At 50.7% G+C, this 25310-nt stretch overlaps 1 protein-coding gene across 1 annotated transcript; it reads right to left on the reverse strand.

Moving 5' to 3' along the window:
- Positions 1–976: 976 nt before the first annotated feature.
- On the reverse strand, positions 977–15060 carry LOC147092210 (carbonic anhydrase-like). The gene is made up of 6 exons (XM_085975876.1): positions 14980–15060; positions 12282–12433; positions 12053–12145; positions 11621–11687; positions 7255–7409; positions 977–1190 (listed from the first exon to the last, which is right to left on the reverse strand). The coding sequence occupies exons 2-6, from the start codon at positions 12405–12407 to the stop codon at positions 1095–1097; spliced, it is 537 nt and encodes a 178-aa protein (XP_085832002.1). The 5' UTR covers positions 12408–12433; positions 14980–15060; the 3' UTR covers positions 977–1094.
- Between the last annotated feature and the right edge of the window lie 10250 nt (positions 15061–25310).

Raw genomic sequence — 25310 nt, forward strand, 5'->3', positions numbered from 1 at the left:
ACACCTCTACAAATCTCCCCTTTACCTTCTCTGCTCTAAGGAGAACAATCCCAGCTTTTCCAGTCTCTCCACGTAACTGAAGTCCCTCATCCCTGGTCCCATTCTGGTCAATCTCCCCTTAACCTTCTCTGCTCTAAGGAGAACAATCCCAGCTTTTCCAGTCTCTCCACGTAACTGAAGTCCCTCATCCCTGGTACCATTCTGGTCAATCTCCCCTTAACCTTCTCTGCTCTAAGGAGAACAATCCCAGCTTTTCCAGTCTCTCCACATCACTGAAGTCCCTCATCCCTGGTACCATTCTGGTCAATCTCCCCTTAACCTTCTCTGCTCTAAGGAGAACAATCCCATCTTCTCGAAGTCTCTCCACGTAACTGAAGACCCTCATCCCTGGTACCATTCTGGTCAATCTCCTCCTTAACCTTCTCTGCTCTAAGGAGAACAATCCCAGCTTCTCCAGTCTCTCCACGTCACTGAAGTCCCTCATCCCTGGTACCATTCTGGTCAATCTCCCCTTAACCTTCTCTGCTCTAAGGAGAACAACCCCATCTTCTCGAAGTCTCTCCACGTAACTCACGACCCTCATCCCGGGCACCATTCTAGTCAATCTCCTCCTTAACCTTCTCTGCTCTAAGGAGAACGACCCCATCTTCGCAAAGTCTCTCCATGTAACTGAAGACCCTCATCCCTGGTACCATTCTGGTCAATCTGCTCCTTAACCTTCTCTGCTCTAAGGAGAACAATCCCACCTTCTCAAAGTCTCTCCATGTAACTGAAGTCCCTCATCCCTGGAGCCATTCTGGTCAATCCCCGCTCACACCCTCTCCAAGGCCTTGACATCCTTCCTAAAGTGTGGTGCACAAGAATTGGACCCAATACTCCAGCTCGGGCCAAACGAGTTAAAGGCTTTGTCAATAAAATTCCTTGCTCTTGTACTCCATAACTCTGTTGATAAAGGGTACAAAATAACACTGCGATTTAATCTCCCTTTATTTATTGATCTTCTCCGGCACTTAGACGTGCAGGAGTTGAATCTTCAGCATCACTTAAAGCCGTCCAGGCTGGTCAAGGCGGAGCGTGGCAGCAAAGGTCGGTGCTCAGTCCTCACAAATGGCCAACGTTCGTCCATTCAGGGGCTGTACGGGCCGGTAGATGTTGCCATCCCAGCTCATGGATTTCACAAGTGTCTTGTACTGCAACGCAGGAGAGGTTAAAGGTCAGTGAATGACCGACTGTCCCCCCAACTGCCCCCCGTCAGAAATACCGGAAACTCTCTTGTGTTAGCCGTGGGTCTCTCCCTCTCTGCCTCTCGCCTCCGAGTCAGACGGATGTGGGTTCAAACCCCCACCTCCAGAGACTCCAGCACAAAAATATCGGCCGACGTCCCCGGCCACGATACTGAGGGAGCGCCGCACTGTCGGAGGGGCAGTACTGAGGGAGCGCCGCACTGTCGGAGGGGCAGTACTGAGGGAGCGCCGCACTGTCGGAGGAGTAGTACTGAGGGAGCGCCGCACTGTCGGAGGGGCAGTACTGAGGGAGCACCACACTGTCGGAGGGGCAGTACTGAGGGAGCGCCGCACTGTCGGAGGGGCAGTACTGAGGGAGCACCACACTGTCGGAGGGGCAGTACTGAGGGAGCGCCGCACTGTCGGAGGGGCAGTACTGAGGGAGCACCACACTGTCGGAGGGGCAGTACTGAGGGAGCGCCGCACTGTCAGAGGGGCAGTACTGAGGGAGCGCTGCACTGTCAGAGGGGCAGTACTGAGGGAGTGCCGCACTTTCGGAGTGTTAGTACTGAGGGAGTGCTGCACTGTCGGAGGGGCAGGCCTGAGGGAGCGCTGCACTGTCGGAGGGTCAGTACTGAGGGAGTGCTGCATTGTCGGAGGGGCAGTACTGAGGGAGCACCACACTGTCGGAGGGGCAGTACTGAGGGAGCGCTGCACTGTCGGAGGGGCAGTACCGAGGGAGCGCTGCACTGTCGGAGGGGCAGTACTGAGGGAGCGCCGCACTGTCGGAGGGGCAGTACAGAGGGAGCGCCGCACTGTCGGAGGGGCAGTACTGAGGGAGTGCTGCACTGTCGGAGGGGCAGTACTGAGGGAGCGCCGCACTGTCGGAGGGGCAGTACTGAGGGAGCGCCGCACTGTCGGAGGGGCAGTACTGAGGGAGCGCTGCACTGTCGGAGGGGCAGTACCGAGGGAGCGCTGCACTGTCAGAGGGGCAGTACCGAGGGAGCGCTGCACTGTCAGAGGGGCAGTACTGAGGGAGCGCTGCACTGTCAGAGGGGCAGTACTGAGGGAGCGCTGCACTGTCGGAGGGGCAGTACTGAGGGAGCGCTGCACTGTCGGAGGGGCAGTACTGAGGGAGCGCTGCACTGTCAGAGGGGCAGTACCGAGGGAGCGCTGCACTGTCAGAGGGGCAGTACTGAGGGAGCGCTGCACTGTCAGAGGGGCAGTACTGAGGGAGCGCTGCACTGTCAGAGGGGCAGTACTGAGGGAGCGCTGCACTGTCGGAGGGGCAGTACTGAGGGAGCGCTGCACTGTCGGAGGGGCAGTGCTGAGGGAGCGCTGCACTGTCAGAGGGGCAGTACCGAGGGAGCGCCGCACTGTCGGAGGGGCAGTACTGATGGTGCGCTGCACTGTCAGAGGTGCCGTCTTTCGGATGAGACGTTAAACCGAGACCCTGTCTGCCCTCCCTGGTGGACGTAAAAGGTCCCACAACCACTATTAGAAGCAGAGCAGGGGGGAGTTGTCCCCGGTGTCTTGGGCCCAGTATTTATCCCTCAACCAACATCAGTTAAAAAACAGATGATTCGGCCATTTATCACATTGTTGTTTGTGGGAGCTTGCTGTGCGCCAATTGTCTGATGTATTTCCTACATTACAACAGTGACCACACTTCAATAAAAGTACTTCATTGGCTGTGAAGCGCTTTGGGAGGTCCTGAGGTGGTGAAAGGCGCTGGAGAAATAGGAGTCGAGGGCTATGAGTTGACCACAGGTCCCAGAGGTGAAAGGTCAATGCATGACCTCATCGCTCCGCCCAAACCCTACAATGCCCTCTGACGTTTAGAAGAATGAGAGTTGATCACATTGAAAATTCTTCGAGGGCCTGACAGGGTAGATGCTGAGAGGTTGGTTCCCCCTGGCTGGAGAGTCTAGAACAGAAGAAATAGGAGCAGGACTCGGCCATTCGGCCCTTCGAGCCTGCTCCAGCATTCAATAAGATCATGGCTGATCTTCTACCTCATCTCCACTTTCCTGCACTATCCCCATATCCCTTGATTCCCTTAGTATCCAAAAATCTATTGATCTCTGTCTTGAATATACTCAACGACTGAGCCTCCACAGCCCTCTGGGGTAGAGAATTCCAAAGATTCACCACCCTCTGAGTGAAGAAATTCCTCCTCATCTCAGTCCTAAATGGCCGACTCCTTATTCTGAGACTGTGACCCCTGGTTCTAGACTCCCCAGCCCGGGGAAACATCCTCCCTGCATCTACCCTGTCAAGCCCTGTAAGAATTTTGTGTTTCAATGAGATCACCTCTCATTCTTCTAAACTCTAGAGAATACAGGCCTAGTCTACTCAATCTCTCCTCATAGGACAATCCCCCCATCCCAGGAACCAGTCTGGTGAACCTTCGTTGCACTCCCTCTATGGCAAGTATATCCTTCCTTAGGTAAGGAGACTAAAGTTGTCCACAATACTCCAGGTGTGGTCTCACCAGGGCCCTGTATAATTGCAGTAAGACATCTTTACTCTTATACTCAAACCCTCTAGGGGGCCACAGTCTCAGGATAAGGGGTCGATCATCTAGGACTGAGATGAGGAGGAATGACAGCAAGCAATTAGGAAGGCAAATGTTATGTTAGCTTTTATTGCCATGGGGTTGGAGAATAAGAGTAAGGAAGTCTTGCTACAACTGTACAGGACCTTGGTGAGGCTGATCCCAGACTGATACCTGGGATGGCAGGGATGACGTATGAGGAGAGATTGGGTCGATTGGGCTTGTACTCGCTGGAGTTTAGAAGAATGAGAGGGGATCTCATCGAAACTTATAAAATCCTGGTAGGACTGGACAGACTAGATGCAGGAAGGATGTTCCCGATGGTTGGGGAGTCCAGAACCAGGGGTCACAGTCTAAGGATAAGGGGTAAGCCATTTAGGACAGAGATGAGGAGGAATTTCTTCACCCAGAGAGTGGTGAACCTGTGGAATTCTCTACCACAGAGGGCGGTTGAGGCCAGTTCATTAAATATATTCAAGAAGGAGTTGGATATATTTCTTAAGGCTAAAGGGATCAAGGGATATGGGGAGAAGGCAGGGACAGGGTACTGAGTGTGGATGATTAGACATGATCGCATTGAATGGCGGAGCAGGCTCGAGGGGCCGAATGGCCGACTCCTGCTCCTATCTTCTATGTTTCTAGGAGACCACACCTGGAGTACTGGGCACAGTTTTGGTCTCCATACCTAAGGAAGGATATACTTGCCTTGGAGGCGGTGCAGCGAAGGTTCACTAGACTGATTCCTGGGATGAGAGGGCTGTCCTATGAGGAGAGATTGTGTAGAATGGGCCGATACTCTCTGGAGTTTAGAAGAATGAGAGGTGATCTCATTGAAACATACAAGATTCTGAGGGGGATTGACAGGGTCGATGCTGAGAGGCTGTTTCCCCCTGGGCTGGAGAGTCTAGAACCAGGGGTCACAGTCTCAGGATAATGGCTCGGCCATTTAGGACTGAGATAAGGAGGAATTTCTTCACCCAGAGGGCGGTGAATCTTTGGAATTCTCTACCTCAGAGGGCTGTGGAGGCTCAGTCGTTGAGTATATTCAAGACCGAGATTGATAGATTTTTGAATATTAAGGGAATCAAGTGATATGGCGATAGTGCAGGAAGGTGGAGATGAGGTAGAAGATCAGCCATGATCTCATTGAATGGCGGAGCAGGCTCGAGGGGCCGTGCCGCCGACTCCTGCTCCTATTCCTTATGTTCTCACGATATCCTAACGCCATGACCTCCCTCCACCGCCCAGCCCACATCTACCTCAAGGATCATAAGAACATAAGTACTAGGAGCAGGAAAAGGCCAGTTGGCCCCTCGAGCCTGCTCCGCCATTCAATAAGATCATGGCTTATCTTGGGCTCAAAGACACTTCCCTGCGCGCTCCCCATAACCCTTCACTCCATTATCTTGCAAAAATCTGTCTATCTCCACCTTAAATGTATTCAATGACCCAGCCTCCACGGCTCTCTGGGGCAGAGGATTCCACAGATTTACGACCCTCTGAGAGAAGAAATTCCTCCTCCTCTCAGTTCTAAAAGGGTGACCCTTTATTCTAAAACTGTGCCCCCGAGTTCTAGATTCCCCCACGAGGGGAAACATCCTCTCTGCATCTACCCTGTCGAGCCCCCTCAGTATCTTATATGTTTCAATAAGATCACCTCTCATTCTTCTAAACTCCAATGAGGATAGGCCCAACCTGCTCAACCTTTCCTCATAAGTCGACCCCCTCATCTCAGGAATCAACCGAGTGAATCGTCTCTGAACTGCCTCCAATGCAAGTATATCCTTCCTTAAATAAGGAGACCAAAACTGTACGCAGTACTCCAGGTGTGGTCTCACCAATACCCTGTACAGTTGTAGCAGGACTTCCCTGCTTTTATACTCCAACCCCCTTGAAATAAAGGCCAACATTCCATTTGCCTTTTTGATTACTTGCTGTACCTGCATGCTAACTTTTTTGTTTCATGCACAAGGACCCCCCAGGTCCCTCTGAACTGTAGCATTCTGTAATCTCTCTCCATTTAAATAATGGCCCCGAAAATCTAACAAGGTAAGAGGTGATAACAGTAAAAGAAAACAATATTTAACACTTATTTATCATTTTAAAATACTTTGAAGAAAGGTACATTTATTTTTAGCCCCGTTAAAAACTTTAATTACTTTTTTCAAAAATTTAAATTTTTGTTTAAAATAGTTAATTTATAGTCATTTAAAAAATGTGATGTTTTTTTAATTTATCTGAAGTTTTACTTATGTTTTGCGGGTGATCTCTATGCGTAGATTTAACAGGTCTTCCTGTCAAGTCTATGAATGGAGATTCCCTGCTCCGATTGGCTCCCCAAGGCCCACGTGATCCCAGCGACGCTGCGAACTAGCTGCGCCCCTCGATACGCAAGCCCTGCGCACCGGCAGCTGGAGGAGGTACAGCAACGGAATTCTATACCGGCCCACAGCATTACGGTCGGCGCGGTTGGTTTGTGCAGGTCGGGGGGCCTACGCCCGCGGGAAGCCCCCAACCGGAATTTCTGGGCCATTAATTTAAAAGTTTGCTTTTTTATTTTTCCTGCCAAAGTGGATAACCTCGCGCTTTCCCACATTATACTCCATCTGCCAAATGTTTGCCCACTCACTTAGCCTGTCTATATCCCTTTGCAGACCCTTTGGGGGGAGAAATTGAGTATAGCCCCATTTGGGGCGCCAGCCTCGCCAGGGCACTAAAAGTAGCATCCCGGAAACATTCGCGGCCGCCCGCCGGAAATTGAGTGGTTGCGCCCCAAAGGGAAGCGCGGCGCTACTGGAGGCGCCCCGCATCCCTCTTGGGGCGCTGCGAGTGAATATCGTGGCACAACGTGCCGCAGCGCCACACGCTGCGGTATTGCAGGCCTTCCTCCCCTTCTTAAAGGGGAGGGGCCTTGTGCAGCGCGATCTGGGGCCCAGCTGGGCCCACGAGGGTCGGGAGTGCAGGCAAAAAAGCCCAGCACCGAAGAGAAGTGCCGGGCTCTTGGAGCGCAGCCGGCACTCCGCGGGGGGTGGGGGGGTTCAGGAGGCCAGGGACGGGAGCGCAGGCAGGTGCTGGCAGGCGGCCAGCAACAAAAATGGCCGCCCCGCACCTCTCCTTTAATTTGCGCCTCCCCGGCCGCAGGTAGACCCCCTGAACCGGTCGGACATAGCGTCCGGCGGTAAATCAGGGGGCGCTGCCAAATATCGCGGCCGGGTCGTCAGCGGGGCGCTGCGCACACCGATGACGTCATCGGCAGCGGTGCAGCCCTAATGGTTAGCGCCACCACTAACGTCCCGCGGAATTTAGCGGGCGGCGTGGGCAGTGCCGCACCCGGGCGCCAGTTGGCTCGCGACCCACTTAGCGCCCCCTTAAGGCGCTAACGGGTGGCGCGACAAACTGAATTTCTCCCCCTTTGAGTCCTCTGCACAACTTGCTTTCCCACCCATCTTTGTGTGGTTGCTCGCTCGACTGTACCTGGGAGATACTCATGTGCATGGGTCGATCTAGGACTGTCCAAATGACATTCTCTGTGCAAGGTGGCGTGGTCAGGGATCCTCTGTACCTATAGAAGGGAGCCAGTTTCCAGGGAATGATCTTCTCCAGGTTCAATGACAGAGTCCTTGCTTGACCTCAAGTGAAAAGTGGAAAATAGCAAAGAGGGTTAGATTTCTGTGGGCTGGTTCCTCAATAGTCCTACTAATGGCTTTAAATCCTTGGGGCACCACACTTTAGAAATGATGGACAAAAAGGCCTTGGAGTAGGGTGTGAGAGCAGATTGACCAGAATGGTACCAGGGGATGGGGGACTTCAGTGATGTGGAGAGACTGGAGAAGCTGGGATTGTTCTCCTTAGAGCAGAGAAGGTTAAGGGGAGATTGACCAGAATGGTACCAGGGATGAGGGACTTCCGTGATGTGGAGAGACTGGAGAAGCTGGGATTGTTCTCCTTAGAGCAGAAAAGGTTAAGGGGAGATTTAATTGAGGTGTTTAAAATTACTGAGGGTTTTGATCGAGTAAATAAGGAGAAACTGTTTCTATTGGGACTGAAGGATATGGGGGGGAGGTGGGTAGGTGAGGTTGCAGGATAAGGGGAGAAGGTGGGATTGAGGGATATGGGAGATGGTGGGTAGGTGGGGTTGAGGGATATGGGGAGAAGGTGGGTTTGAGAGCTATGGGGAGAAGGTGGGATTGAGGGATATGGGGAGAAGGTGGGATTGAGGGATATGGGAGATGGTGGGTAGGTGGGGTTGAGGGATATGGGGAGAAGGTGGGTTTGAGAGCTATGGGGGAAGGTGGGATTGAGAGCTATGGGGAGAAGGTGGGATTGAAGGATATGGGGAGTGTAGGGGGGCATCTATTACCTGGTTTATGGTAACATACCTGGCCAGCAGCCTTTTTGCCTGCTGCACTGTAAACCAATTTTAACAGCGGTTCCGAATCGCTACCCCACCTTTCAGTTCTGACTGGAGGACTTACAATTAATGATGTTAAAGCGGACAATTGGTTTGGATATGAGCAAAGTCAAAATTTATTAAACTAAAGAACCATAATCAAATAGAAACTATACCACACGAACACAGTAAATGCAGTAAAAGTATATAACAAGGGGGTACAGACGGCAAAAACGAGGGATACAATGACTACAATGTTATTTAAACAATCTTAGTAATTCCCTTAAATCACCACCCCAAACTCCTTGCTAGGTTGTCTTGTTGAGGAGTCAGAACACCCCACTCACCTGTGGTCCAGCGAAGTAAAAAGAGGGCAGATAGCTTCTCAGTAGCTATCTTTATACCTGTGTGCTGCTGCCGTTCTGTCTGGAAAAATTCCCGCCTAAAGTTCCAGTACACAAACAAAAGGACTGTGATTGGTTGCTGAATTGCTTGTTTAAACATAGCCAGCCATAATCGGCCTTGGGTCAAGTGGGCAACTCCTGACCTCCCTAGTTTGATTGACAGGTCTTTCATGCTCCTGCCGTTCTGTCTGGCCAGTACACGAAAAAAGGACTGTGATTGGTTGCTGAATCATAGCCAGCCATAACAACCTGTCTCTGTGGCCTTGGGTCAAGTGGGCAACTCCTGACCTCCCTGGTTTGATTGACAGGTCTTTCACACAAACACATTACAAGCTGTAAACCTCTGTTTGACCGGGCTCAAAAGCACAGGTTTTAATCAAGATGTTCTTTCTCAATGTGTGTGAATACTTCCACGAATTTCCTCGATTCCGTTGTAGTCCAGCTCAGCCCAGCTCAGCAGTCTTTCGTGGTTCTGAGCATGCTTTAAAACATTGATCTGACCCAGAGGCAATTCAAAACACATAAATCTTCATCCACGATGTGGACCAATCTTTCTCTTGTTTTCAGAGGAATTTTGCGAAACTCCTACAGAGAAGGTGGGTTTGAGAGCTATGGGGAGAAGGTGGGTTTGAGAGCTATGGGGAGAAGGTGGGTTTGAGAGCTATGGGGAGAAGGTGGGTTTGAGAGCTATGGGGAGAAGGTGGGATTGAGAGCTATGGGGAGAAGGTGGAATTGAGAGCTATGGGGAGAAGGTGGGATTGAGAGCTATGGGGAGAAGGTGGGATTGAGAGCTATGGGGAGAAGGTGGGATTGAGAGCTATGGGGAGAAGGTGGGATTGAGAGCTATGGGGAGAAGGTGGGATTGAGAGCTATGGGGAGAAGGTGGGATTGAGAGCTATGGGAAGAAGGTGGGATTGAGGGATATGGGGAGAAGGTGGGATTGAGAGCTATGGGGAGAAGGTGGGATTGAGGGATATGGGGAGAAGGTGGGTTTGAGAGCTTTGGGGAGAAGGTGGGATTGAGAGCTATGGGGAGAAGGTGGGATTGAGAGCTATGGGGAGAAGGTGGGATTGAGGGATATGGGGAGAAGGTGGGTTTGAGAGCTATGGGGAGAAGGTGGGATTGAGGGATATGGGGAGAAGGTGGGTTTGAGAGCTATGGGGAGAAGGTGGGATTGAGAGCTATGGGGAGAAGGTGGGATTGAGAGCTATGGGGAGAAGGTGGGATTGAGAGCTATGGGGAGAAGGTGGGATTGAGAGCTATGGGGAGAAGGTGGGATTGAGGGATATGGGGAGAAGGTGGGTTTGAGAGCTATGGGGAGAAGGTGGGATTGAGAGCTATGGGGAGAAGGTGGGATTGAGAGCTATGGGGAGAAGGTGGGATTGAGGGATATGGGGAGAAGGTGGGTTTGAGAGCTATGGGGAGAAGGTGGGATTGAGGGATATGGGGAGAAGGTGGGTTTGAGAGCTATGGGGAGAAGGTGGGTTTGAGAGCTATGGGGAGAAGGTGGGTTTGAGAGCTTTGGGGAGAAGGTGGGTTTGAGAGCTATGGGGAGAAGGTGGGATTGAGGGATATGGGGAGAAGGTGGGTTTGAGAGCTATGGGGAGAAGGTGGGTTTGAGAGCTATGGGGAGAAGGTGGGTTTGAGAGCTATGGGGAGAAGGTGGGATTGAGAGCTATGGGGAGAAGGTGGGATTGAGAGCTATGGGGAGAAGGTGGGATTGAGGGATATGGGGAGAAGGTGGGTTTGAGAGCTATGGGGAGAAGGTGGGATTGAGAGCTATGGGGAGAAGGTGGGATTGAGGGATATGGGGAGAAGGTGGGATTGAGGGATATGGGGAGAAGGTGGGTTTGAGAGCTATGGGGAGAAGGTGGGATTGAGAGCTATGGGGAGAAGGTGGGATTGAGGGATATGGGGAGAAGGTGGGTTTGAGAGCTATGGGGAGAAGGTGGGATTGAGAGCTATGGGGAGAAGGTGGGATTGAGAGCTATGGGGAGAAGGTGGGATTGAGGGATATGGGGAGAAGGTGGGTTTGAGAGCTATGGGGAGAAGGTGGGATTGAGAGCTATGGGGAGAAGGTGGGATTGAGGGATATGGGGAGAAGGTGGGATTGAGGGATATGGGGAGAAGGTGGGATTGAGGGATATGGGGAGAAGGTGGGATTGAGAGCTATGGGGAGAAGGTGGGATTGAGGGATATGGGGAGAAGGTGGGATTGAGAGCTATGGGGAGAAGGTGGGATTGAGAGCTATGGGGAGAAGGTGGGATTGAGGGATATGGGGAGAAGGTGGGATTGAGGGATATGGGGAGAAGGTGGGATTGAGGGATATGGGGAGAAGGTGGGATTGAGAGCTATGGGGAGAAGGTGGGATTGAGGGATATGGGGAGAAGGTGGGATTGAGAGCTATGGGGAGAAGGTGGGATTGAGAGCTATGGGGAGAAGGTGGGATTGAGAGCTATGGGGAGAAGGTGGGATTGAGAGCTATGGGGAGAAGGTGGGATTGAGAGCTATGGGGAGAAGGTGGGATTGAGGGATATGGGGAGAAGGTGGGATTGAGAGCTATGGGGAGAAGGTGGGATTGAGGGATATGGGGAGAAGGTGGGATTGAGGGATATGGGGAGAAGGTGGGTTTGAGAGCTATGGGGAGAAGGTGGGATTGAGGGATATGGGGAGAAGGTGGGATTGAGAGCTATGGGGAGAAGGTGGGATTGAGGGATATGGGGAGAAGGTGGGATTGAGAGCTATGGGGAGAAGGTGGGATTGAGGGATATGGGGAGAAGGTGGGATTGAGGGATATGGGGAGAAGGTGGGATTGAGGGATATGGGGAGAAGGTGGGTTTGAGGGATATGGGGAGAAGGTGAGATTGAGAGCTATGGGGAGAAGGTGGGATTGAGGGATATGGGGAGAAGGTGGGTTTGAGAGCTATGGGGAGAAGGTGGGATTGAGGGATGTCAAGAAAAGGTGGGTAGCTGTAAAGTGATCAGTTGGATTCAGTCCCTCTTCCTGTTATGAGCATTCTGAATCTTCTGTCTCTCAATGACCTACCCTTGTAAACCACATGAGGCAGCAGATTCACAATCGGTTCCAGGGCAGGATTTAAAATTGTCGTCACCTGTTAAACCAGAGAGAAGACATGGGTGAAAATCATATCTCTAAATTTTCAATATTGCCTGTTTAAAGAGGGCGACTCACCATCAGGGGCCCTGTTTAAAGAGGGAGTCTCTCCGTCAGGGACCCTGTTTAAAGAGGGAGTCTCTCCGTCAGGGACCCTGTTTAAAGAGGGAGTCTCTCCGTCAGGGACCCTGTTTAAAGAGGGAGTCTCTCCGTCAGGGACCCTGTTTAAAGAGGGAGTCTCTCCGTCAGGGACCCTGTTTAAAGAGGGAGTCTCTCCGTCAGGGACCCTGTTTAAAGAGGGAGTCTCTCCGTCAGGGACCCTGTTTAAAGAGGGAGTCTCTCCGCGTGTGTGGACATGTTTACCTTGAAGAACACGGCGATCACTGCAAGTCCCTCAGCCGATTCTGTGGCCAATTCTGAGCTCAGGTATTTCATGTTCCAAAACACCAGGTGCATCTGCAGCAAGTATAAACAGGTCAGAGCGAGGAGTGTTCAACCTTCGCAATCAGGCATTGCAGTTCTCTCAGGCTATCACTTCATCTCTCCCCGACTCTCCACCCGGTTCTCCGTCTCTCCCCGCCCCGGGTCTCACCTCCACGGGGAAGCCTTGCTTGTCGATGGTGTGTTCCGAGCCCTGGTCCAGCCTCGATCCGTCTCCGAAGTGGAAGTGGAACTGCAGCAGTTTGAAGATCCCCGGGAGTCCGCCACCGTACATCATCACCGGGACCTGCGGGAAGACGTGGACTGCGGGGAGAGAGGGCGTGAAAGAGGGCAAAATAACGGGGAGAGAGGGGGAGGGAGAGAGGGAGAGGGGGAGAAAGACGGAGCGGGGGGAGGGAGAGAGAGGGGGAGGGAGAGAGGGGGAGAGAGGGGAGAGAGAGAGAGAGGGGGAGGGAGAGAGGGGGAGAGAGGGAGAGAGAGAGGGGGAGAGAGAGAGCGAGAGAGTGAGGGGAGGGAGAGAGGGGGAGAGAGGGAGAGAGAGAGGGGGAGAGAGGGAGGGAGGAGGAGAGAGAGAGGAAGAGGGGGAGGGAGTGAGGGAGAGAGAGAGGGGGTAAAACAGGGCAAAATAACAGAGAGAGAGAGGGGGAGAGAGGGACATAGGGAGCGAGAGAGAGAGACAGCAAGAGAGAAAATGAGAGAGAGAGAGAGAGACAGACAGAGGGAGAGAGATAGGCAGAAAGAGAGAGACAGAGAGAGAGAGAGAGAGACAGATAGACATCAGAGACAGGGAGAGAGAGACAGAGAGTGAGAGGAAGAGAGATAGAGACAGAGAGAGAGAGACAGAGAGAGAGACAGAGGGAGAAAGAGAGAGAGAGACAGAGAGAGAGAGAGAGAGAGAAAGACAGAGTGAGAGAGACAGAGAGAGAGAGACAGAGAGACAGAGAGCCCTATATGCAATAAAAAGAAAATTCTACAACATCCAAATCCCAATCAAAATCTGGCTCAAAATATTTGACAGCATAATCCTGCCCATTGCACTGTACGGTAGTGAAGTATGGGGCCCGCTAAATCACCAAAGCTACACTAAATGGGAAAAACACACAATAGAAGCCCTACATGCAGAATTCTGCCGAAGCATCCTTCGCATCCAAAGAAAAACGCCAACAAATGCATGCAGAGCCGAACTAGGCAGATACCCACTGATAATAAACATCCAAAAACGAGCACTAAACTTCCTAAATCACCTCAAATCTAGCTCCCCAGACACCCTTCATTTCAAAGCCTTTCAGACCCAAGAGCTAAACCCAGAAAAGAGTCCCCTGAGTCAGCTGCTACTGAAACTAAGTACTCAGCCGGACCCTGACCAGCCCCAGACCAACACAGCCGTCCAAACACCAATCCGAGTGAACCAAATCATTAAACAATGCAAAGAAACCTACCTGAAACATTGGAACAAAATAACCGAAAGCCAAAGCAGATTAGAATGTTACCGGGCCCTAAAAAGAGATTATAAACTGGCAGACTACCTCACGACCATCAGAGACACAAAACAGAGACAGACCCTCACCAGGTACAGACTAAGCGACCACCAACTGGAAATTGAAAAAGGCAGATACAAGAAATCCTGGCAGCCTAGAGAGAATAGAATATGCGATCAATGTCTGGCCGGCGAGGTTGAAACAGAAATGCATTTCCTCCTAAAATGCGAAAAATTCAACACATCAAGAAACATATTATTCAACAAGCTAAGCCAAACAACCCCAGATTTCAAGGAATTGGATGACCTGTCAAAATTGAGATTAGTCCTGGGAGAAGGAGACAGACCTTACCTTGGGGCCAAATATGTAACAACATGTCACAACCTGAGGACTGTTTAAAATTAAGACTGTTTAAAATTAATATTGAACGTACCAAATGAAGTAGAAAGACTGTTTAAAATTAATATTGTTTAAAAGTAATATTGTATGTACCCAACAAATGTCAAATCGATTGACACCTACAGAATGTTTGAAAATGTACCTTTTTGCTATGTAAGCTTTGGCAATATGGTTCTCTGTAAACTTTCATGCCAATAAAGCATTTGAATTTGAATTTGAATTTGATTTGAGACAGAGAGAGAGAGAGAGAGAAAGACAGAGTGAGAGAGACAGAGGGAGAGAGACAGAGAGAGAGAGAGAGACAGAGAGAGAGGGAAAGAGAGGCAGAGAGATAGAGAGAGAGAGAGAGAGAGACAGAGGGAGAAAGGGAGACAGAGAGAGAGACAGAGAGAGAGAGAGAGAGAGAAAGACAGAGTGAGAGAGACAGAGAGAGAGAGACAGAGAGACAGAGAGAGAGACAGAGAGTCAGAGTGAGTGGGAGGGAGATAGAGAGAGAGAGAGACACAGAGAGAGAGAGACAGAGAGAGAGAGAGACAGAGAGAGAGGGAGATAGAGAGAGAGAGAGACAGAGAGAGAGAGAGTTATATATAGAGAAACATAGAAACATAGAAGATAGGAGCTGGAGTCGGCCATACGGCCCCTCGAGCCGGCTCCGCCATGCAATGCGATCATGGCTGAGGATTAGATAGAGAGAGGATTAGATAGAAAAAGCAAGAGAGGAGTGCGGTGTGGATGGGATGTAAGATTATTAACCTTTGGGGCCTTGTCCCCTCTCCCCAAGCCTCCCTGCCCTGTGAGTGGGGCTCAGTCCCACACTGGGTGTGAGATCAACTCACAGAGCACAGGCCGGGGACGGAGCCTGGGCCTTTCCTGCTCCGTGTGTGTGTGTGTGTGGGATTGTTGGGGGGGAAGGGGACTCAGTTACTTATCCGATAACCTCTGCAGGAAAAAAGTAAATCCAAAGTCTCTCACAGTTGTGGCCGTTGTTGTGTAGAGTTGCCCGTGTCTTACGGAAGGGCCTCTCGATGCGCAGTGTCCTCAGGTGGGTTTTCTCGACGGCCTGCGACGTCTGAATGTTGACCGGAGACTGCTGGAGGCCCGAGCAGGCCCGGGAGATCCTGGCCCATGTCCTGGGACCTGGGCGGGACGAAAAACCAGGCAGAAGGTGTTGGATCCGTGGTTCAGTGGATATGCTAGTATTAAATAATCACATGGATGCTGTACATTAACAAATAACAGGTCTTTACTGGAGGAGGGTAGTCTCTAGACTGGGGGTACAGAGGCATGCGCAAAGCTTATATACCGGTGTGGTCACTGCCGGTACTACAGTATACAGGAGCTGTAAAAGTAGTTCTGACTTAAAGGCACATACACTCCAATTCCTCCCCTTTTAGATTAGCAAAACCCCTAATATTCAAATAACAATTAACATTTCAACATGTACTTTAAACAACAAAAGTCCATTTATAGATTCAGTCTTTGGGGCGGCTTCCTGACCCTTTCGGGATAGCGCCTTTCCAGAGGTTCTTGTTCTTGGTGCAGAGGCGATTCTGACCCCTTTTCATCGGGTAGTTCATCGGGTTCCACTGCTACTGGGTCTGAAGTAGATGCTACCGGTATGTCGGGTTCATCCCCAGGTACTCGAGACATGGGGTTGACGCCTTCCTGTGACGCTAAGATCTGATCAACGTGGCATCTCACAATGTTCTCCCCGACATCCACTGTGTACATTAATGGCCCCTGCCTTGTACATATCGTTCCGGGTTGCCACTTCTCTGTTCGATAGTCACGGGCCAAGACTGGTTGCCCTACATTGAAGCTCCTTGTCGGCTTCTCATTGATGTGCTGGAATTGTTTGTCCTCAACATTTCTTCGCACATTTGGTCTGAGCAAGTCCAGACGAGATCTCAACCTTCGGTTAAAGAACATCATGGCCGGGGTCTGGTTGGTAACTGCATGTGTCGCGTTTCGGTAGGCTAATAAGAAATTGTCCATCTTATGCTGTAGTGGAATTTCATCATGGCCTTTATCGCCTTCTTAAAGGTTTGTACGAACCTCTCAGCCAATCCATTGGTGGCTGGATGATACGGGGCGGATGTGTAATGCCTTACCCCATTCCTTTTCATGAATTTTTGGAACTCGTCGGACACAAACTGTGATCCATTATCAGAGCAAATCTGCTCTGGCAAACCGTTTCTGGCAAATATGGTCCGTAGGACTGCAATCGTTTTCTCTGTAGTGGTTGAAGACATTTTTATCACCTCAGGCCACTTTGGACAGTACTCCTGAACGTTCCAACCCTTCCAGCACTGCTTCAACAGCTGGTCTGATCGCATAAGGCACTGGTCTGGCCTTCAGAAACTTTGGGCTTGCATTTTCCTCTATTTTAATCATTGCTGTTATTCCTTTTAGTGTTCCTAGTCCCTCCTGGAACACTTCTTTTGCGTCAGTTAGCATTTTTGACAGTCGTCCAGGTGTGACGTCGTCATCCTTTTTGGCCTCAACCATCAGTGCCTGTATGGAATGCCAATCTAATTGTATCTTCCGGACCCATTCACATCCTAGCAGTGGTGGTCCTCCATTTGGCAATACATATATATCCATTTTAGGTATTTCCTGGCCTTTATATGTCACTTTCACCCTTATTTTGCCTTTGGGGTAGACTTTTTGCCCCGTATACGTCTTCAAGACAATCTCTGTAGCTTTCAAGGGTATGTGTGAAAATAGCCGCTTGTAGTCTCTTTGATTTATGACTGTTAGAGCTGACCCTGTGTCCAATTCCATTTCCACTTGGACTCCGTCTATCTTGAGTATAACCCAGATAGTCTGGTGATCCTCCATTTCGGTTACATTATGTAGTTTCAGACAACCCAGCTCCTTGCTTCCGGAGTCTGTGTCACTTTTCTGTTCGTCTGAACCACTGTCCATCACCTGGTGTACCTTTTTGTACTTCTCCTGTGGAGATTTCTTACTGTTGGTTTTCTTCCCAGACCTGCAGACTCTTGCTATGTGTCCTGCTTTCCCACACTGTCTGCACACTTGGTCCTTGAACCAACAATCTTTCTGGTCATGTGTTGTTCTGCCGCAGCGATAGCACTTCCCTGTTCCATAGGACATTTCATTGGTGCCATGTTTTTGCTGTCTCCGTTGTATCTCTGCAGCGCCCCTTGCAGCTGCTTCGTGTGATACTGCCATACTGAAAGCTTTGTCTAGCGTAAGGTCCTTTTCTGACAGAAGCCGTTTCTGGGTTCCTTCACTTTGTAGCCCACACACAAACTTGTCCCTTAATGTGTCTGCTAGTCCTGCTCCAAACTGGCAGTGTTTCGATAGCTTGCGCAGTTCCGTTAGGTACTCAGCATTGCTTTCATCTTTGTGTTGGTTCCTTTTATGGAACTTAAATCGTTCTGCTATCAGCAGCGGTGTGGGGTTTAAGTGGTCCTGTAGGATTTCTACTATGCTTTCAAAATTCTTGTTTACCGGCTTCTCTGGGGTTAGTAGATTTCGCAGTAACCCATAAGTTTTTGCACCCATGGAATTTAACAGAACCAGTGCTTTATTAGCATCTGGCACTTCATTCGCCCTGCAGTACACCTCAATACGTTCCACATATGTCGCCCAATCTTCGACTTCATTGTCGAACGTAGAGATACTGCCACTCTTCGGCATCCTTGGGTGTGCGTTAACTATCACAAATGGCGCCTCCCGCGCTTCCCCTTCTTCTCCGCTGGCACAAAATGGCGTCTCCCGCGCTTTCCTTCCTTCCCGCGCTTGCCCTTCTTCTCCGCTGCGGCTTCTAAAAATTGCGTCTCCTGCGCTCTTCCTTCTTCTCCGCGGCTCAATGGCGTCTCCTGCGCTCTCCCTTCTTCTCCGGGGCTCAATGGCGCCTCCCGCGCTCTTCCTTCTTCTCCGCGGCTCAATGGCGTCTCCCCTTTCTTCGCCCCGCGGACCCTGTTCAGCCCGTGAGCACTGGTTGCGCTCTGCGCGTTCTTCTTTTTATATTTTTCGACGCCGCTCAGTCTAGAACCCGGCTGGTTCTTACCCTCTCTCTCTCCGGTTTGTTTTATTTTTCTCGACGCCGCTCGGTGTTCAACCCTCGGCTGCGCCCTGCGCTCTTCACCCTCTGTCTTACCCCATCGACGCTGCTCGGCTCTCTCTCCGCCGTCGGTCGGCTCCAGCCGCCGCTGCTCGGGAAGGATCTGCGCTGGACCTGTCGTCAGTCTCTTACTGCTCGTTGTGGCTGGGGAACCAAGCCCGGCTCTCCACAGCCTCCCCTGCGAAGTTGGATCTCTGCCTGACTGCTGGGCGGTTGCTCGTGGTCGACGCCCATTTTCCTGGATTCGAATCGACACTCGTCGCCACTGTTGGATCCGTGGTTCAGTGGATATGCTATTATTAAATAATCACACGGATGCTGTACATTAACAAATAACAGGTCTTTACTGGAGGAGGGTAGTCTCTAGACTGAGGGTACAGAGGCATGCGCAAAGCTTATATACCGGTGTGGTCACTGCCGGTACTACAGTATACAGGAGCTGTAAAAGTAGTTCTGACTTAAAGGCACATACACTACAATTGGCAGGGATTACGACGGGCGGACTGCGATCGGGGGAGGGTGGGGGGGAAGGCGCTTCGACCCGCAGGCCCGGGAATCAGGCCTCGGGCCTCACCGGCGATCGGCACGCGGGCGGCCGCCTGGGGCCTCTCCCCCGCCTCCATGGCAACGGGGAGGGGGGGAAAGGGGAGGCCGTGATGACTGAGGGGAGGAGGAGGAGGGAGAGAGAGTGGGAGGAGGAGGAGAGAGGGGGAGGAGAGAGAGGGGAGGAGGAGGAGGAGGGAGAGGAGGGGGAGGAGAGAGGGGGAGGAGAGAGGGGGGAGGAGGAGGGGGGAGGAGGGGGGGAGGAGGAGGGGAGAGGGAGAGGAGGAGGAGGGGAAGGAGGGGGAGGGGCAGAAGGAGGGAGAGGAGGAGGAGGAGGAGAGAGGGAGAGGAGGAGGAGGAGAAGGAGGGGAAGTGTTGTGTATGTACCTTTAAGGGAATAACTGGTCTCAGACTGCAGTACCGGCAGTGACCACCCCTGTATAAAAGGCCCTAGCAGGCTTCTGTAGTTTCAGTTTCCAGGTTGTCTCCATTCAGTAAAGACTTGTTATAATCAACTCCTGCAGTCCATGTCTCAATTATACACGGACATAATAGGAAGGAGGGGGAGGAGGAGGAGGAGGAGGAGGGGGGAGAGGGAGGAGGAGAGAGGGGAGAGAGGGGGGGAGGAGGAGGGGGAGAGGGAGGAGGGGGAAGAGGAGGAGGAGGAGGAGGAGGGGGAGAGGGAGGAGGGGGAGGAGGAGGAGGAGGGGGGAGAGGGAGGAGGGGGAGGAGGAGGATGAGGAGGAGGAGGGGGAGGGGAGGAGGGGGAGGAGGAGGAGGAGGAGGAGGAGGAGGAGGGGGGAGAGGGAGGAGGGGAGAAGAGGAGGAGGAGGAGGAGGAGGGGGGAGAGGGAGGAGGGGGAGGAGGAGGAGTGGGAGGAGGAGAGAGGAGAGAGGGGGAGGAGGGGGAGAGGGAGGAGGGGAGGCGGAGAAGGAGGAGGAGAGAGGAGAGAGGGGGAGGAGGAGGAGGAGGGGGGAGGGAGAGGAGGGGGGAGGGAGAGGAGGGGGAGGAGGAGGTGGAGGAGGAGAGGGGGAGGGGGAGGAGGAGAGAGGGGGAGGGGGAGAGATGGGGAGGAGGGGGAGGAGGAGGAGGAGAGAGGGAGGGGGAGGAGGAGAGAGAGAGGGGGAGGGGGAGAGGGAGAGAGGGGGAAGACCTCCTGTCTTCAGGGGAAGGATTTAAATCTTGTTTCACTCAAGGCCGCTGAAGGATCGAGAGCAGAGTGGGCCCGAGGCTTGAGGCCTGAGGCCTACCTTGGGCTTGGCCTAGAACAGGCTTCTGGTCCCCCTATCTATAACAACAACTTGCATTTATATAGCGCCTTTAATGTAGTAAAATATAGTAATGTAATTAAAAAGGGCCCAATCCGCTTCGCACGAACAGAAACCGGACAGAAATTTGACACCGAGCCACATTAGGAGACATTAGGACAGGTTGGTCGAAGCAATAGGTTTTATGGAGCGTCTTTACACAGGAGAGAGAGAGGCGGTGAGGTTTAGGGGGGGAATTCCTGCTCTGTGTGCGTGTGGGGCTCAGCACCACACCGGGTGTGAGATCAGGGAATGCATCTGGGGAGGGCTAACAAGGAAAGGGAATACACGTTAAATGGTAGGACACTGAGTAGTGTAGAGGAGCAAAGGGACCTTGGAGTACATGTCCACAGATCCCTGAAGGTAGCAGGCCAGGTAGATAAGGTGGTTAAGAAGGCATACGGAATACTTGCCTTTATTAGCCGTGGCATAGAATACAAGAGCAGGGGGGGTTATGCTTCAACTGTATAAAACACTAGTTAGGCCTCAGCTAGAATACTGCGTGCAGTTCTGGTCACCACATTACAGGAAAGATGTGATTGCACTGAGAGGGTACAGAGGAGATTTACAAGGATGTTGCTGGGAGTAGAAAATCTTAGCTCTGAGGAAAGACTGGATAGGCTGGGTCTGTTTTCCTTGGAACAGAGGAGGCTGAGGGGAGACCTTATTGAGGTGTTTAAAATTATGAGGGGCCTCGATAAAGTGGATAGAAAGGACCTATTTCCCTTAGCAGAGGGGTCAAAAACCAGGGGGCACAGATTTAAAGTAATTGGTGGAAGGTTTAGAGGGGATTTGAGGGGAAATTTCTTCACCCAGAGGGTTGTGAGGGTCTGGAACTCACTGCCTGAAAGGGTGGTAGAGGCAGGAACTCTAACCACATTTAAAAAGTACTTGGATGTGCCCTTGGGATGCTGTAACCTGCAGGGCTACGGACCAAGAGCTGGGAAGTGGGATTAGGCTGGATAACTCTTTGCTGGCCGGCGCGGACACGATGGGCCGAAATGGCCTCTTTCCGTGCTGTAACTTTCGATGATTCTATGATTCTATGATCAGGCTAACTCAGCACAGGCCGGAGGTGGAGCCTGGGCCTTTCCTGCTCTGTGAGTGTGTGTGTGTGGGGCTCACAGTACCACACTGGGTGTGAGATCAGGCTAACTCAGCACTAGGCCGGTGATGGAGCCAGGTTGAGAGTCGACTATGGGTTAAACGGGGTTCGTGGGGTTGACTTTTCGATGCTCCCCCGCCTGGTCGAAGGGGGTATAGTTGACGGGAGCAGGGGATAGGCCGTGGGAGGAAATATTAAAGACTAACACAGCCACCCGATGTAGACTGGGGGAATTTCTGAATTTCTATTGACTCACCGCACTTGTTAGTGGCGTAACACCAACGGTAAGATGAATGGTAAGCTGCGGGGAAATCAGAGAAAGGATTGGGTGAGTAGGTCAATAGGGTTTGGATCCAACCCCAACCTCATCTCTGTCCCCATCCCAACCCCCATTATCATCCCCACCGCCCATCTCTGTGCCACCCTCATCTCCATCTCCATCTCTCAATCTCCATCTCTCAATCTTCATCTCTCAATCTCCACCTCTCAATCTCCACCTCTCAATCTCCATCTCTCAATCTCCATCTCTCAATCTCCATCTCCCAATCTCCATCTCTCAATCTCCATCTCTCAATCTCCATCTCTCAATCTCCATCTCTCAATCTCCATCTCTCAATCTCCATCTCTCAATCTCCATCTCTCAATCTCCATCTCTCAATCTCCATCTCTCAATCTCCATCTCTCAATCTCCATCTCCCAATCCTCATCTCCCAATCTCCATCTCTCAATCTCCATCTCTCAATCTCCACCTCTCAATCTCCACCTCTCAATCTCCATCTCTCAATCTCCATCTCTCAATCTCCATCTCTCAATCTCCATCTCCCAATCTCCATCTCCCAATCTCCATCTCCCAATCTCCATCTCTCAATCTCCATCTCTCAATCTCCATCTCTCAATCTCCATCTCTCAATCTCCATCTCCCAATCTCCATCTCCCAATCTCCATCTCCCAATCTCCATCTCTCAATCTCCATCTCTCAATCTCCATCTCTCAATCTCCATCTCTCAATCTCCATCTCCCAATCTCCATCTCTCAATCTCCATCTCCCAATCTCCATCTCTCAATCTCCATCTCTCAATCTCCATCTCTCAATCTCCATCTCTCAATCTCCATCTCTCAATCTCCATCTCTCAATCTCCATCTCTCAATCTCCATCTCTCAATCTCCATCTCCCAATCTCCATCTCCCAATCTCCATCTCCCAATCTCCATCACTCAATCTCCATCTCCCAATCTCCATCACTCAATCTCCATCTCTCAATCTTATTCTCTCAATCTCCATCTCTCAATCTCCATCTCTCAATCTCCATCTCTCAATCTCCATCTCCCAATCTCCATCTCTCAATCTCCATCTCCCAATCTCCATCTCCCAATCTCCATCTCTCAATCTCCATCTCTCAGTCTCCATCTCTCAATCTCCATCTCTCAATCTCCATCTCCCAATCTCCATCTCTCAATCTCCATCTCTCAGTCTCCATCTCTCAATCTCCATCTCTCAGTCTCCATCTCTCAATCTCCATCTCTCAATCTCCATCTCCCAATCTCCATCTCTCAATCTCCATCTCTCAGTCTCCATCTCTCAATCTCCATCTCCCAATCTCCATCTCTCAATCTCCATCTCCCAATCTCCATCTCCCAATCTCTCAATCTCCATCTCTCAATCTCCATCTCTCAATCTCCATCTCTCAATCTCCATCTCTCAATCTCCATCTCTCAATCTCCATCTCCCAATCTCCATCTCCCAATCTCCATCTCTCAATCTCCATCTCTCAATCTCATCTCTCAATCCATCTCTCAATCTCCATCTCTCAATCTCCATCTCTCAATCTCCATCTCCCAATCTCCATCTCCCAATCTCCATCTCCCAATCTCCATCTCCCAATCCCATCTCTCAATCTCCATCTCTCAATCTCCATCTCTCAATCTCCATCTCTCAATCTCCATCTCTCAATCTCCATCTCTCAATCTCCATCTCCCAATCTCCATCTCCCAATCTCCATCTCTCAATCTCCATCTCCCAATCTCCATCTTCCAATCTCCATCTCTCAATCTCCATCTCTCAATCTCCATCTCCCAATCTCCATCTCTCAATCTCCATCTCTCAATCTCCATCTCTCAATCTCCATCTCCCAATCTCCATCTCCCAATCTCCATCACTCAATCTCCATCTCCCAATCTCCATCACTCAATCTCCATCTCTCAATCTTATTCTCTCAATCTCCATCTCTCAATCTCCATCTCTCAATCTCCATCTCTCAATCTCCATCTCTCAAACTCCATCTCCCAATCTCCATCTCTCAATCTCCATCTCTCAATCTCCATCTCCCAATCTCCATCTCTCAATCTCCATCTCCCAATCTCCATCTCTCAATCTCCATCTCTTAATCTCCATCTCTCAGTCTCCATCTCTCAATCTCCATCTCTCAATCTCTATCTCTTATTCTCCATCTCTCAGTCTCCATCTCTCAATCTCCACTCTCAGTCTCCATCTCTCAATCTCCATCTCCAATCTCCATCTCTCAATCTCCATCTCCCAATCTCCATCTCCCAATCTCCATCTCTCAATCTCCATCTCTCAGTCTCCATCTCTCAATCTCCATCTCCCAATCTCCATCTCTCAATCTACATCTCTCAATCTCCATCTCTCAATCTCCATCTCTCAATCTCTATCTCTCAATCTCCATCTCTCAATCTCCATCTCTCAATCTCCATCTCCCAATCTCCATCTCTCAATCTCCATCTCTCATCTCCATCTCTCAATCTCCATCTCCCAATCTCCATCTCTCAATCTCCATCTCTCAGTCTCCATCTCTCAATCTCCATCTCTCAATCTCCATCTCCCAATCTCCATCTCCCAATCTCCATCTCCCAATCTCCATCTCTCAATCTCCATCTCTCAATCTTATCTCTCAATCTCCATCTCTCAATCTCCATCTCTCAATCTCCATCTCTCAATCTCCATCTCTCAATCTCCATCTCTCAATCTCCATCTCCAATCTCCATCTCTCAATCTCCATCTCTCAATCTCCATCTCTCAATCTCCATCTCTCAATCTCCATCTCCCAATCTCCATCTCTCAATCTCCATCTCTCAATCTCCATCTCTCAATCTCCATCTCTCAATCTCCATCTCTCAATCTCCATCTCTCAATCTCCATCTCTCAATCTCCATCTCTCAATCTCCATCTCCCAATCTCCATCTCTCAATCTCCATCTCTCAATCTCCATCTCTCAATCTCCATCTCTCAATCTCCATCTCCCAATCTCCATCTCTCAATCTCCATCTCCCAATCTCCATCTCTCAATCTCCATCTCTCAATCTCCATCTCTCAATCTCCATCTCTCAATCTCCATCTCTCAATCTCCATCTCTCAATCTCCATCTCTCAATCTCCATCTCCCAATCTCCATCTCCAATCTCCATCTCTCAATCTCCATCTCTCAATCTCCATCTCATCCATCTCTCAATCTCCAATCTCCAATCTCTCAATCTCCATCTCCAATCTCCATCTCTCAATCTCCATCTCCCAATCTCCATCTCCAATCTCCATCTCTCAATCTCCATCATCTCAATCTCCATCTCTCAATCTCCATCTCTCAATCTCCATCTCCAATCTCCATCTCTCAATCTCCATCTCTCAATCTCCATCTCTCAATCTCCATCTCTCAATCTCCATCTCCCAATCTCCATCTCTCCAATCTCCATCTCCCAATCTCCATCTCTCAATCTCCATCTCCAATCTCCATCTCTCAATCTCCATCTCTCAATCTCCATCTCCAATCTCCATCTCTCAATCTCCATCTCCAATCTCCATCTCTCAATCTCCATCTCTCAATCTCCATCTCCATCTCCATCTCCAATCTCCATCTCTCCAATCTCCATCTCTCAATCTCCATCTCCAATCTCCATCTCTCAATCTCCATCTCCCAATCTCCATCTCTCAATCTCCATCTCTCAATCTCCATCTCTCAATCTCCATCTCTCTCAATCTCCATCTCTCAATCTCCATCTCTCAATCTCCATCTCCAATCTCCATCTCTCAATCTCCATCTCCCAATCTCCATCTCTCAATCTCCATCTCTCAATCTCCATCTCCCAATCTCCATCTCTCAATCTCCATCTCTCAATCTCCATCTCTCAATCTCCATCTCCAATCTCCATCTCCCAATCTCCATCTCTCAATCTCCATCTCTCAATCTCCATCTCCCAATCTCCATCTCTCAATCTCCATCACTCAATCTCCATCTCTCAATCTCC

The sequence above is a fragment of the Somniosus microcephalus genome, unplaced genomic scaffold, assembly GCF_052327205.1.
Source record: "Somniosus microcephalus isolate GS21.2 unplaced genomic scaffold, FLI_Smic_1.0 unresolved_chr2, whole genome shotgun sequence".
Taxonomy (NCBI): domain Eukaryota; kingdom Metazoa; phylum Chordata; class Chondrichthyes; order Squaliformes; family Somniosidae; genus Somniosus; species Somniosus microcephalus.